The sequence below is a fragment of the Bradysia coprophila genome, unplaced genomic scaffold (assembly GCF_014529535.1).
Source record: "Bradysia coprophila strain Holo2 unplaced genomic scaffold, BU_Bcop_v1 contig_620, whole genome shotgun sequence".
NCBI lineage: Eukaryota > Metazoa > Arthropoda > Insecta > Diptera > Sciaridae > Bradysia > Bradysia coprophila.
Genome location: NW_023503859.1, coordinates 6457 through 20204, shown reverse-complemented (window position 1 = coordinate 20204; position 13748 = coordinate 6457). Strand labels below are relative to the sequence as shown.

General features: G+C 36.2%; 2 protein-coding genes across 2 annotated transcripts; one reads left to right on the top strand and one right to left on the bottom strand.

Moving 5' to 3' along the window:
- Positions 1 to 4530: 4530 nt before the first annotated feature.
- On the top strand, positions 4531 to 5574 carry LOC119083402 (5-hydroxytryptamine receptor 2C-like). Its single transcript, XM_037193121.1, has 3 exons — positions 4531 to 4750; positions 4869 to 5067; positions 5336 to 5574. Exons 1-3 carry the CDS (start codon positions 4606 to 4608, stop codon positions 5547 to 5549), a joined length of 558 nt encoding a protein of 185 aa, XP_037049016.1. The 5' UTR covers positions 4531 to 4605; the 3' UTR covers positions 5550 to 5574.
- A 4386-nt stretch (positions 5575 to 9960) lies between these two features.
- Positions 9961 to 11579, bottom strand: LOC119083403 (putative cystathionine gamma-lyase 2). The gene is made up of 6 exons (XM_037193122.1): positions 11433 to 11579; positions 11088 to 11372; positions 10930 to 11016; positions 10697 to 10877; positions 10315 to 10642; positions 9961 to 10246 (listed from the first exon to the last, which is right to left on the bottom strand). The coding sequence occupies exons 1-6, from the start codon at positions 11577 to 11579 to the stop codon at positions 9961 to 9963; spliced, it is 1314 nt and encodes a 437-aa protein (XP_037049017.1).
- Positions 11580 to 13748: the final 2169 nt, after the last annotated feature.

Here is a 13748-nt window from a genome sequence, read left to right as displayed (position 1 = left end):
CACATACGCATCTCTTTGACTATAGGAAAATATGGAAATCTTTTAAAAATCTGAACCGACGCATGAGTGGAAGCAAGCATTGTGGAACGGTTAAAATGGAATTTTTAAATAAATTGCGCGAAATCACTAACGACAAAACCACTCTGTTTTTTCTCCGTTTACATTTTAAACAATAGAAAAGAGGCATGACTTAGCTTAACGGAGGCAAAACGGCGTGGTTTTGTAAAAGTGGAAAGCCTTAATTTTACATTTTCCAACAGAGATAAATGAATCATGAATGTACTTTCGGCCTTATTTTTTAAACGGTGAGTAAAGTCACAACAAAAAGTGTTCTGCAGTACATGCTGTAGTTACGTAGCTGGTAAAACAGTTAAAGCCACATATTTACTATTATTTTCCCAGGAGTTGTTTACCCCGTATTTTTATCTTCGGTCTATTACACTGGCTCTTCTAAGCGTGCTCATTGAGTGTAAAAAAAATTTAAAAGTGTGTATTTTACACACTTTTTGTGAATACACAAAAGTGTGCAAAATACACACTTGCAGCAAGAAGAAAAATGAAAAAAATGTCAGAATTTTCATAAAAGCGCCAGCAGGTAATGACTTTTCATTTAAAACTGTAAATGCCTCTGATGTTGCCAGGACAATCGCCAGTCTACCTGATAAGAAGTCAACCAGTCATGATAAATTGCCGATGGGATTGCTCAAAACCACCGCTGAGTCAATTGCCCCGATTATTGCTTTTTGTTTTAATCTGGCAGTCGTTACTTCTGTATATCCAAGAGAACTGTTAAAGGGACGACTGAAGGTAATGACACCGAGAACTACAGAGGCCTAACGCTTTTGCCTTCATTATCGAAAGAGTTTGAGAGCTTGATGCTACAGCAGCTGTACGATTGGGGTAGGGTAATCTCGCACACCACACAAATTCATGGTGTGCGAGATTCACCTCTAAGTGGTGAATCTCGCACAGTCATGACTTTTCGTTACATGTCGTAAAAGGACGCATACTATGATCGCGTGTGCGAGATTCCCCGACACCGTACGATTATCTTGCCAACATTAGACTGTTCATTTGCAACCAATTTGGATTCCTGGCACAATAAATCGTAAAAAAATGAATTTTTTCCCGCACAATATATCGTTCATAACAAACGAGCCATCAGAACAGTCGGAGCGTTTGCTGCGACTGAGCCCCGTACAAACCCGTATATCTATTGCGTACGTGACCCTAGTGCGTCTGTCACCCTACTTTGACCGTAAGCCTATTGCGCCGGTTAATGTAGTTAAAGTAAAATTATTATGTAATATGTACATCTTACAAATTGCGCATAGCGCAATTACGAAGCCCCGTACGACGTTCCTCTCAAATAAAACAAAAATTTCAAATAGCCCTAAAATTTTAATTTATTGAGTATAAATACACATAGGGCCTAGTATCGGCCTCAGTCCGAGGACCCAAATTTAAAATTTTTTCAACTACATTCTATTCGGCCTTTGATTACCTTCCAAATGAAACAAAAATTACGAAAAACGGATGAAATTTGCTCGAGTTATATGTAAAATACACATAGGGCCCTAGTATCGGCCTCAGTCCGAGGACCCAAATTTAAAATTTTTTTCAACTACATTCTATTCGGCCTTTGATTACCTTCCAAATGAAACAAAAATTACGAAAAACGGATGAAATTTGCTCGAGTTATATGTAAAATACACATAGGGCCCTAGTATCGGCCTCAGTCCGAGGACCCAAATTTAAAATTTTTTTCAACTACATTCTATTCGGCCTTTGATTACCTTCCAAATGAAACAAAAATTACGAAAAACGGATGAAATTTGCTCGAGTTATATGTAAAATACATATAGGGCCCTAGTATCGGTCTCAGTCCGAGGACCCAAATTTAAAATTTTTTTCAACTACATTCTATTCGGCCTTTGATTACCTTCCAAATGAAACAAAAATTACGAAAAACGGATGAAATTTGCTCGAGTTATTTGTAAAATACATATAGGGCCCTAGTATCGGCCTCAGTCCGAGGACCCAAATTTAAAATTTTTTTCAACTACATTCTATTCGGCCTTTGATTACCTTCCAAATGAAACAAAAATTACGAAAAACGGATGAAATTTGCTCGAGTTATATGTAAAATACACATTGGGCCCTAGTATCGGCCTCAGTCCGAGGACCCAAATTAAAAAATTTTTTCAACTACATTCTATTCGGCCTTTGATTACCTTCCAAATGAAACAAAAATTACGAAAAACGGATGAAATTTGCTCGAGTTATATGTAAAATACACATAGGGCCCTAGTAGTGGCCTTAGTCCAAGGACCCAAATTTAATTTTTTTTCAACAACATTCTATTCGGCCTTTGATTACCTTCCAAATGAAACAAAAATTACCAAAAACGGATGAAATTTACTCGAGTTATATGTGAAATACACATAAGGCCCTAGTAGCGGCCTTAGGCCAAGGACCCAAATTTAATTTTTTTTCAACAACATTCTATTCGGCATTCGATTACCTTCCAAGTCAAACAAAAATTACGAAAAACGAATGAAATTTACTCGAGTTCTATGTAAAATATACATAGGGCCCTAGTAGCATTTCACTTCTAAGGCCCTAACTCACGGTCCACTCACCCGATTTAAAAAAACTTTTTTTTCCTGGATTGGTATTGACAATACCTATCATTTGCCGTGTCATTTACATTTCCATCGTTTATTTTGCCATAAATATCACCAAAAGACCTTAAATCACTTAGGTGGTCACTAGTTCGACTATCTTTCAGGGAAAAAAAAAATTTTGAAATCGGATTTGATTTACTCAAGATATCGACGTGACAGACGGACAGACAAAATTTTTATTGCAGATTCGTCATCTATGAACATAGGCAAACACTTTGCCCTTACCGTCTGCTTCGAATTCCATCAATTACACACGGCATCGTAATCCTATAAGCCCCTTTGTACTTCGTACGGGGCAAAATATGTCGTATTTCAGTTGTCCAGTGCACAAAGACTATTTTCTCGCCTGCATTGTGAAAAATATGTTAAACATTGACTTCATAACAAACAAACTTTTTATAATTCACTAATGTGACACATCCCATTCTGCATTTAACTATTCATTAAATGCTGTTAGTAAGTACTGTCATTTATTGTCCTAACGTGCTTTATACCCTCATGTCATATAAGGTGTAGCAGTAAAATTCGCAACCAGTTTGTAAACCATGTATGAAATGAATGTTGTCCTGTGATGCGATTAACAGAGAAACCAATTTTTCCAGGCAAAATTAAATGAATTTTGAAGTCGACAATTGTATGAACCAGATTGTGATTTTTCTCTCGGACTTATAACATAAAAATAATGAAAGGGTTAATAGGCGACACACCCGCCGATTGCCTGGTGAATGAGTGAATGTAACAGAAACGGCTATTCTAGCACGATGCACAACATTTCTTTTTGAAATGAAATGAATATTTTGTCACAAATTAAGGCATTTAAATGAAAAGAAAAGCATTTGAATATTCATACATAAGCTCTGTCAAATGATAATCACGGCAGAGACAAAAAAAAATACAGAAAAAAAAACGGATGAATAAAGGAAAGCCTTTAACGTAACATAAAGGATTTCTGTAAAGTATAAAAATAGAGAGGAAAAAAAATGTTGTAAATGGAAATGGGAGTGGAAGTATAAATTTTCGAAAAAGGGATAAAAAAGAGGAAACGAAAATTATTTCCGAAAACTGCTGGAATTCTAGGATAAGACTGGGAGAATAAATTAAACCAACCAGGACTCGTTCCATTTATTTTTTAAGTCTTAAGTCGGACATACTGGAAATCATACTGGATCATAATGAGACGAAACCTAATTTTAACAAAGAAATGGCTATTTATGACCTTGAGTGCAGAGTACTTCACTTTACTAGGGAGGGGAAAAGTATTTCTCTCACTAGGGAATAGTATGTTTCATGATACCCCAATACTCACGCGCGAGCGAAGCCTAAGCGAAATGTACACATCTTATGTGTATTGGGGTATCATGAACGATATATTGCTATAATAGCTCAGAGTGTGTTGCTGCATGCCCAGAAAAAAAGTACTTTAATGTGCCTAGAGATGGAAAAGACACACCAATACACTCTCAGCATATACAGTATAAGTCACTCGGGAAAAGTCTTTCCCTAACTAGTGAAAAGAATTTCCATGACTAGTGAAAAGTCTTAACTATTTCCCTCACTAGGTATAGTAATAATGACAGCAAAAATACCCTAGACTTTCCACAATACCTCGAAGTGGAAGGAACTTTGTTTGCGATAAATGTAATCAATAGATGGCGTTTACAGATAACGGATATGTTGATACGACTTATCGAAGCTTAATAATTCCTTCCATTTAACCGTCTGAATGCACATATGTTGGGCAAGAGTAACATGTCCAGCTCATTCATTTCATTTATAAATTAAGACTTTCACATATCAATCAAATGTTCACGTGGAACGCTCTTCTTTTTTCCTTGCAGGCTATTGGCCATTCGGTAAAGTTTGGTGCAACATATACGTAACTTGTGATGTATTAGCATGCTCATCGAGTATTTTACATATGAGCTTTATAAGCCTGGGGCGATATATGGGTATACGGAATCCATTAGGTTCGAGAAACCATTCGACTAAACGTATAGCTGGAATGAAAATCGGAATCGTATGGGTGATGGCGATGATTGTATCCAGTTCAATTACTGTACTAGGTATGGAACGAACATTACTTTTTGATGAAATTTTGTTTTTCTTCTTGAAACTTTGGTGTGTGGAATATTTCAATTTAAAATTGGATTTTCTATCCGATGACTGCTGCCATTTCATTAGGTATACTTGACGTACTGAATATTATGCCGAAGCCCGATAAATGCGTGATTAACAATCGAGCATTTTTTGTGTTTGGTTCGCTGGTTGCTTTTTATGTGCCGATGCTGGTGATGGTGGCAACGTATTCTCTGACTGTTCGACTGCTAAGTAAAAAAGCTAAATTTGCTATTCAACATCCGGAAGGAGAAATATTTCGCAGGTAAAAATACTTTTTCTCTACTTCTTCTTCCTCATGCCACTTCATGTTGCTTACAGCTGAAATTCCATTAAAAATTCTTAAATTGATTCTCGAAACTTTGAAAACTTTTATTCTTGTTTACCATGTCGTATACAAAAAAAAAAGTTCTGCTATTACCGTCTGGTACACTATTAAAAGAGTGACATTCGAAATTGTTTGTCGAAGAAACTAAATTCAAAATGTAAAAATCAATTTTAAGAACGAGCGACAAAAAAACTTCCGTTTTCAGATACGCTGTTAAACCGCAACAACCGCAACAGCTGCAGCAACAGTCCCAGCAACAAGATCATCAAATCAGCTGCACGAGCACAAGTTCCCAGAGTGCATCGGCAATGGAAAGTGGAAACGTTCTGTGTCAACGCAGACCGTCCATGATGCAATCGCAATCGCAGCAAACGATTTGTTGGCGAACACAAGGAGTGAATACCATATCAGAGCGGTAAGAAAAAGTGAAAATTTTCTCATTAGACGTACGTTGACTATGGTTGTACGGGTTTTACTTGTTGTATGGCAAAGATCAGGGCCTATTTTTGGAAAATTAATTTGCTAAAATTGGTTTAGGTTGTCCAAAATCAGCTAAGAGATGTTTGCCAAGTTCTATCTTTTAGCAAAATAAAATTTCAAACCCTGGCAAAGGTATTTCGCAGGTTTGTTCAGCGATGATTTTTCTGGACATCAGCTGATTGTTAGCAATATTGTCTACATTAATTCTGCTTCGAGTAAAAATTGGTTGTCAATCAGTCGAAAATAGAAGTGTCAATCGAATTGGAATCCAAAGGTCTTTCAATATACATTTTCACGCCTATCGAAACATAATTTGAAACCCATCTATTAAATCTAAACTAATCCACTTAACATCAGTGTATCACTAACTTCTTCCAAAAGATGGATCTTCACTTTCATCTACTACTTCAATTGTTCTACAATTAGTTTTGATATACAAATCTCCTGAGTCCAGGAACCATTCGATAGCTACAACAGAAATAAGAGATGAGATCTGGCTATTGTGATCTTAATATAGTAAAATGTATGTTAAAATTAATGAAGTAATAGATTTGGTTTCAATCTGCCAAAAATACTTTAATCAAAAGAAGTAACAGATTATATGTCTGTTGTCAGTGAAAGATTGTTTGACGACAAGAAAAAATCAAAATCGGCTGAAGAAGTGTTGTTTTACCTCCGCTTGAAACAACTAATTTTGAAGATCGAGTTTTAGAAAGTTGGAAGGGATTTATCGTTTTTTGCACAACCTTCTGTCAAACATCAATAGAAACACGAAAAATAAGAAACTCGTACATCGGGCATTCACAAAATATTGTCTTAATTAAAAGATTTTACAAAAAGAAAATCTATGGAAATAGCCCTTCCGACTCAATTTCACACCCAAATCACATCCACTCTGAACTTAGTTAAACGTGGCTTAACGAAGAAAATCATCGTTAAAGTCGTTAATCGAAACATGAATATAGTTTTTCAAAAGTCAAATCGCCTAAAAAAAGTTAGTGTCAGTTGCATAGCACTGCTCCTAGCAAGAACACTGAATTTGGAGGCTTAAGTAATAAAAGCTACAGCTAAGGATTGTATTGGATGTTTTAACCCAAACAACGAAAAAAGTCATCTATATGTACAAAAAAAACACAGTGCTTAGCCTACTGTGCTTTCATCAGCCTCCCAATATTTTCATGCTAGAAGCAGTGCTGTGGTCGATTGTGAACAATGTAATAATTTCGGTAATTTCGATGTGATTTAATCTGGATTTTTTGCGGGAACGTGCTTTTTGTGTTTTTTATCAGTGCATTTAGCGGTTGACCTAAAATATTCGTCGAAGCCACAGATCCAAAAAAGGTGCTCAATAATAAGAAAATGTCGACAGTAATCTTTTCCGGTTTGGCAGAAATGCTTTCATTTAAATGCGTTTCCGGTGAAATAAATTATTACGAAAGCAACCACTTTTGCGAAGCCTTACGATGACACCATTAGTTGGTGTTCGTTATTGCATTTGCAATTGTTTCAGCGGTGGCGAGAAATAGTAATTCATACAACCGAGCGATAATAGCTATTTTCATAATAAGGTAGTAAATGGGAGTGTTTTGCGCAAAGCCTCCATTTACTACCGTGTTAGGAACAAGGTTTTATCTACTGTAATGTCATAATCACAATTAAAAACTAATTTAAAAAATCGAACTGAAACATCAACACGCCATGACACCATCATAATATTCATATTCCCCACAAAAAAATCTCAGATCTAGCACACTGTCAAGAATCTGCCAATTTCCAGTGAATAAATGTAAAATTATCGAAGTTCGCCGTGAATAAGTGAGAAATTATCGAAGTTAGCCGTGCGGAAATGAGACATCATCGAAATTTTCAGTTCATAAATAATTGACGTTCTGAGAATGACGTCTTCAAATCTAGCTCATTTTGGTTCTAAAAGTGTCACCAAATTGTGAATATTATGACATTACAGCAGATAAATGCTATTTTAGCTACTAGATGTGTTGAATGTCACTCGGGGCCGAAATGCTGTACTATGTGTCATTTTGATGTGAAGAGAATGTATTTCCCAACGTTGCGTCGTCGTACTAATATCTTAACATATTTCATTTTGTACACTTACATGCTTACAATTTGCATGGAATTTACTTAATTTTTTTAATTTCTGTGAAAGCTTCTCTTTCGCTGGAAATGATTTAAACAAAAATGCATCGCAGTTTCAGCATTAACAGCACAAAATTAAAAGTGGCTTAAGCTTTCCATTTGTTTATGTTTATCTGATTGTAGTGCTCCAAACATAATGCGAAATTGTTGTATTGTATACAAACAGTAAAATGAAAGTGGAAAATTAAATGTAAGAACAATAAATAAAGACTCAAATAGACCAGATGCAAAAATAATTCTTTGTTTTTTTTCCAGAAATGTTTGAATTCTTAAGTTTCGGTTCGTCGGAAAAGACGTTCGCAATTATTTTGCTTTTCTTTTTCAGTTTATTTTTTAGTAAATTGAATTTCAAACTGGATTATTCATTAAATGTTCAACAACATACCTTATGCACGCACATAATTTTCGCTTGCATTTCAATCTTTTTGTAATTTAAATGAAATAGTTTTTACGCTACAAGAACTTTAATAGTAATTTTGCTAACTAATTATTAATTTTACTATGCTGGTGCATGTAATAAGGCTATTACATGTATAGGCAATAACCTTTACATCACTCGCATAGTAAAACGTCGTACTACACACGGAAATTAAAGTGATATCTCGTATCACGATGAGTAAAAGTACCTCGGGCTGCCGCCCTCGGATACTTTTTCTCATCTGGATACGAGATATCACTTTACTTCCCTTGCATAGTAATGTACTATTTTTTTGTGCACCGGACAACTGAAATACGACATATTTGGCCATGATTTTTCGTTGGTAAATGTCAGTTTTCTCGAACGATATATTTTGCAGGAAAAAACTTCACATTGTGTACGCAAAACCCCTATTTACTAACGAGTTAGCAATCTGTATCCCCAACATCACTGATGTTAAACATCAGTGATGTTGGGATACATCAGTTTGTGATATGATGCATGTTTCGTACGATTTTACGTAGAATGACAAGTGACACCGGAGACAAGTGGGCGTTGACATTTTTGGCTGGTGTCAGTTTAGCATTTTGAAAATCCAGTATCGCGAATGTAAACTTTTGTTTTTATTATACATTCATTACCGTAAAAATATTGTGTGGACGCGTTTTTTTCGAGTGTGGTTTAGGATAAGAGACAAGGTCTCAAGTTTCAAGTGTTTTTTATGAATTGTGTCGCATGGACCTGTCAATCCACTACAATATGTATCTGTCAGTGTGTGATAGTATTTTACATGCTTTTGTTTTTCCTAGGGTCGAAAGTGGCTTATTACACACCTAGGGAAAATAAGAAATTTTGTTTAGGTTTCGAAAGCATGTAATCGTATTTTACATGACTAGGGATAAAAAGATGAAAAGTAGAGTTTTCGTGTGAATTTTATTGTTCCGTGGCGTAGCCGATGTCAATAAACACACTAAAACGAGACTTTTCATTTTTATCCCGAGTTATGTAATGGATTTTCCATGCTGATGGCGTCGAAAGTAGTGCTTGAAACATGAAAAGTACGGTTTTCGACGCATGTAGCATACGTAAAATCCATTAAAAAACTCGGGATAAGAGTTGAAAAGTCTTGCTATCATGTAAATGGGGTTGTTTTTCGCTATAGATGTGAGATTGCCGATATGAGCCGAAGGAGTGTTTGACAACATATAGTTTGGGCAAAACACTCATTTACTATAGTGTTAGCAACAAGATTTTATGCGCAGCAGTGGGATCCACATTATTTACAAACGTCAATTTACGCACTAGTACGTAAATATGAAAATACGCACTAGTTGACTATTATAGTCAACAAAAATTTTATTTTTCGTCACTGAGAGTAATCTGCTTCCTGCGTGTACGATAACAAATCCATCACTCACGCAAACTGTATTATTATATTCACTTTTTCGACACATTCGAATTTCCGTTCGTCTCTACTGAACAGTTCTTCGACAAGTTTTACCTTGGATATTTCTGTCGAATGATTGTTCGTATTCATATTCATCAGCACGGCGATACCGTCAGGATAGTCATTTATTTGTGGATAAAGTAATTATGTTCCACGAATCTAACTGTTGGACTTCACTACGACATTCCCAAATATTTGATATCACATCCATCTTGGCAATTCACTTCATAGATCGAAAGATGTTCAGTTCAGATGTGCTTTAACTGAAGGTAATTAAAAATTGAGTTGAAACACTTCCAGCAATTTTTGCCTGTCAAAAATGTTTTATTTAATGAAAAAGGCCATATCTTATCACCTTTTGTAATAAGACGCTGTACTCGTTACTTGTGCGCTGTTTCACCGCACACATGCAACGAGAATAGATATATTCGACACAAGAGACACCATCTCTTAGTATCGTTAGTCCTGTGGTCTGCGATAAATTCAGCGCACGTTCCAAATCTCTAATTAAATCATTGCAATCTTCCAAACCAACCGATAATCGAACGAAGTTACTGGTAATTCCCAATGTTGCCAGTTGATCTAAATTCTTTCCGTCTGCCCACCAAAAAGCTCTGATTGACATGGAAAGGAATGAATCAACAAATTGTTTAAAATACACGAATTTGTATAGTGATCTTACGGAATTGAGGCAACGCTTTCCACACCACCAAGGCTTCCGCATAACATTATGATTCTCAATGCTAGTAAGAACTTTCTGGTGTTCTTGTAGCCTCCTTTCACATAAAATGATATTATCCCACTATGACCATACGACTGTTTCAGAGCTAAATGATGCTGTGGATGAGACGGTAACGCGGGATGAAGAACTTTTTCGATTGCAGGATGAGTTGACAGAAACTGAGCAATTTTGTATGCCGATTTTCCATGCTGTTTCATTCGTACAGCTAAGGTCTTCAACGACCTTTGTGCTTGGTAGCAATCGAATGGTGACGATATTGCACCATGAGCTATAGTGGATAAGTTATTAAATTCATGATTGTTTCCGAATTGGAAATGAATACTTTGCTGAACGTATTTCAAGCGAGCGTAGATTTCTGGATCATTTAGTACAATGGCTCCCATAATTAGGTCGGAATGTCCACTTAAGTATTTCGATAAAGAGTATAGGACAATGTCAGCACCAAGTTCTAACGGACGTTGATAGTAGGAAGTTAGAAATGTGTTGTCTACAACAACAACTACCTGAAACGGTATACGATCAATAATGGAAGGTGCATATTGAAATCATTCATACATTCGGATGAGAGTGCGCAATTTCGCAAACACCTTCAATGTCTAACACGTTCAGCAATGGATTTGTGATTGACTCCATCCAAATCATCTGACGGAAAAAACTTCAAATTTTTGTTCAGCTCCGAATTGATAGGCTATTGCATCTGCAAAGCGACTCACCCTTGTGTTGGTTTTAATTCCCTGCCTCACATTGTTCAGGTCTGTAAAATCAACCGACTCAAACCGAATTCCTTTATCCTCCAAACTTTTCAAAATATCCGGTGCCCCAGAATAGATGCCTTCGGCACACAGGACATGATCGCCAGACGCCAAAATCGATGTTACGGATGCGGCTGCGGCTTGACCGGAAGAAAATGCAAGACAATAATTTCCGTTATCCAACGAGGCCAAACATTTTTCCAACAAACTTCGTGTAGTATTACTCGTTCGACCGTAATGGTGTGGCTGTACGGAAGTATGTAGAATGTAGTACTCAAATAGAGTATTTCCGGACTATTCACTTACAAGAAAACTATCTGGTTCTTCCTGCCGAATTATGGTAGTGGTAACTATAGGCTGAACGACCTGTTTGCCTGACCATGAATCCGTTTCTTGTTCCACATGAATTGCTTTCGTAGCAAAGCCTTCCACTTGTTTCTTGAATTCACTCATCATTGCGAGAAGTCAACAAACCCCTTGACAAAACCAGTCAAATTATCGTGAAACTGAGAAATCTTCAATACTTAAACCGTATTTTTAAGAGATCAGTCGTTATTGTCAGATTAAGTGTTATCGTTATCGACTAAGAAAAACTATTATTAACTCGCATAACAGGTGCGCACTATCGGACCCGCCGAATTTTCTGAGCTATATAATGTGATGTAATGCTGGTTTCTTGTCTATTGAATGCTACTCTTGAGTTTTGTGTTGTTTAGAGACCAGAGAAATTCTTCATTCCTTGTTGAAAGTATAAAAAATATGACGCTATTGTATCACAGCATCAAATAGACACCACCAAAGCACTGTTCCTAGCATGAACTGAACATAGGAAATAATTGGAGGCTAATGGTGCAAGAAATAGGCTTTGTATTGTTTTGTTTAGACATAGACATGAGACATACACAAGCCATTCAAGTGTGCCGGTTTAAGTGACTTTGACTTTTAACGTCGAAACTACTTTTTATCACTAGTGACGAAAAGTAACTGGGCTAGCGAGATGGATTAATAGATTTATAAAATCCGGAATAAATTGAAATTGTAAGATAAGTCATGAAATAAATGGAAAAAATCACAAAATCGCTTCGCTCTTTTGATAACACCAAATCAAGTGACGAAAACAACCTCTTTTCACAACGTGTTGCATAAATTTAAATTACTTGCGGTTTACCAGAGACTCTTTTTGGGAGCACATTTTTCCGTATTTTCTTGAATTTGACCACACTTTCCTAAATGTTCCCATACCTTACCTTCCCTAATTTTCCAAAAAAATATTTTCCTGAAAATTTCGGAAAAATACGAGAAAAATATTTTATCTATTTCGATGTTGTTTTTCGCATCCAGGACGAAGCGAGTGCCTCAAGAATGAATATTTACACATTTTTTTCCTAAAATATAATTTTTCAGAACGTAAGGCGAGCAGTGCCGGCCTTTTCCATATGGGGCTAAATGGGCAAATGCCCGTGGCGCCCGGAAGTGGAGCAGAAGAAAATGGCGCCCGAGGTCCTTTAAAAAAATTAGCTTTACTAAATTGGCGCCTATTTTTTCCAATTGCCCGATGGCGCTCAAAAGCTAAAAGCGAATAGTTATTTACATCCCTACGATAAATCAATAGACTTTGTTGTGTTATGTTTACCTCGGGACGAAATTGCACATCGGGGGTAATTGTCGAGGCGCACAAGTAAATCGGTAAACAAATGAAAATTTCACAGCAAATCCATCCGAAGTTTCAGTGGAAGTGATAAAATGAGCATTATCCTTGGTTACACAAAAAATCTTACAGTTCTAAAGACGCGCATGTGAAGTTTTATTCTTCCGTAGATTTGACAAATGCAATTCGTATTATGACAATTCCATTCACTCACATCGTACGTTACTTAATTCTGCTGTTAATAATGAAAAACCCTCCACCCCCGATATGCATTAGGAAACAAGAAGAACACAAAAAAAGACAACGGAAAAGCATGAATAAATTTCCATATGCAGTCGACAAATTATATGCTTACTAAATGGATTAGATATTTTTTTTTGTATACACAGCCTCCTTTCTACTCCTGATATCTATATATGTATTACTTAATGCTACTCTTAGGACATTAATCTTGTTGTTTGTCATACAGTGTCGAGATGTTAACGATTCCAAAAGCAAATGATAACTTGAGAAATCAGGGGGCGAATCGAGCGAATCGAGTGACATTATTTTCTGTTTTACATACATAAAGCAAGGACGGTTTCTTGTGGGGACTGCTGTGCGAAGTTCTTCCGGATATTTGATGGGAGCCGATTGAAGTCGTCTTGGATGTACTGACAAATTTTAGCGTAGTACACCCCTCGATGAAAATATTCAAAAGATTTTTGTTGTGATGAAAAAAGGTGTTATGTTATTGCTTCTAATAAATTATGTAAAAACAAGTATTACTTTCCTTGTCAAGTAACTTTTTTTTTCTTTTAAATTTACTTTTCGTTTCTAACAAATGAAAGTTACATTGATTTTAAAATGACACGTTGTGTCCTTTGAAGTTAGAAAAGGAATGCGAAGTAAAAAAAAATTGTCCGTTCCTAACGTGATATCGATAAATTTCACTCGTTGCTATGAGAACGTGAGAAGTATACATGCACCTTCCA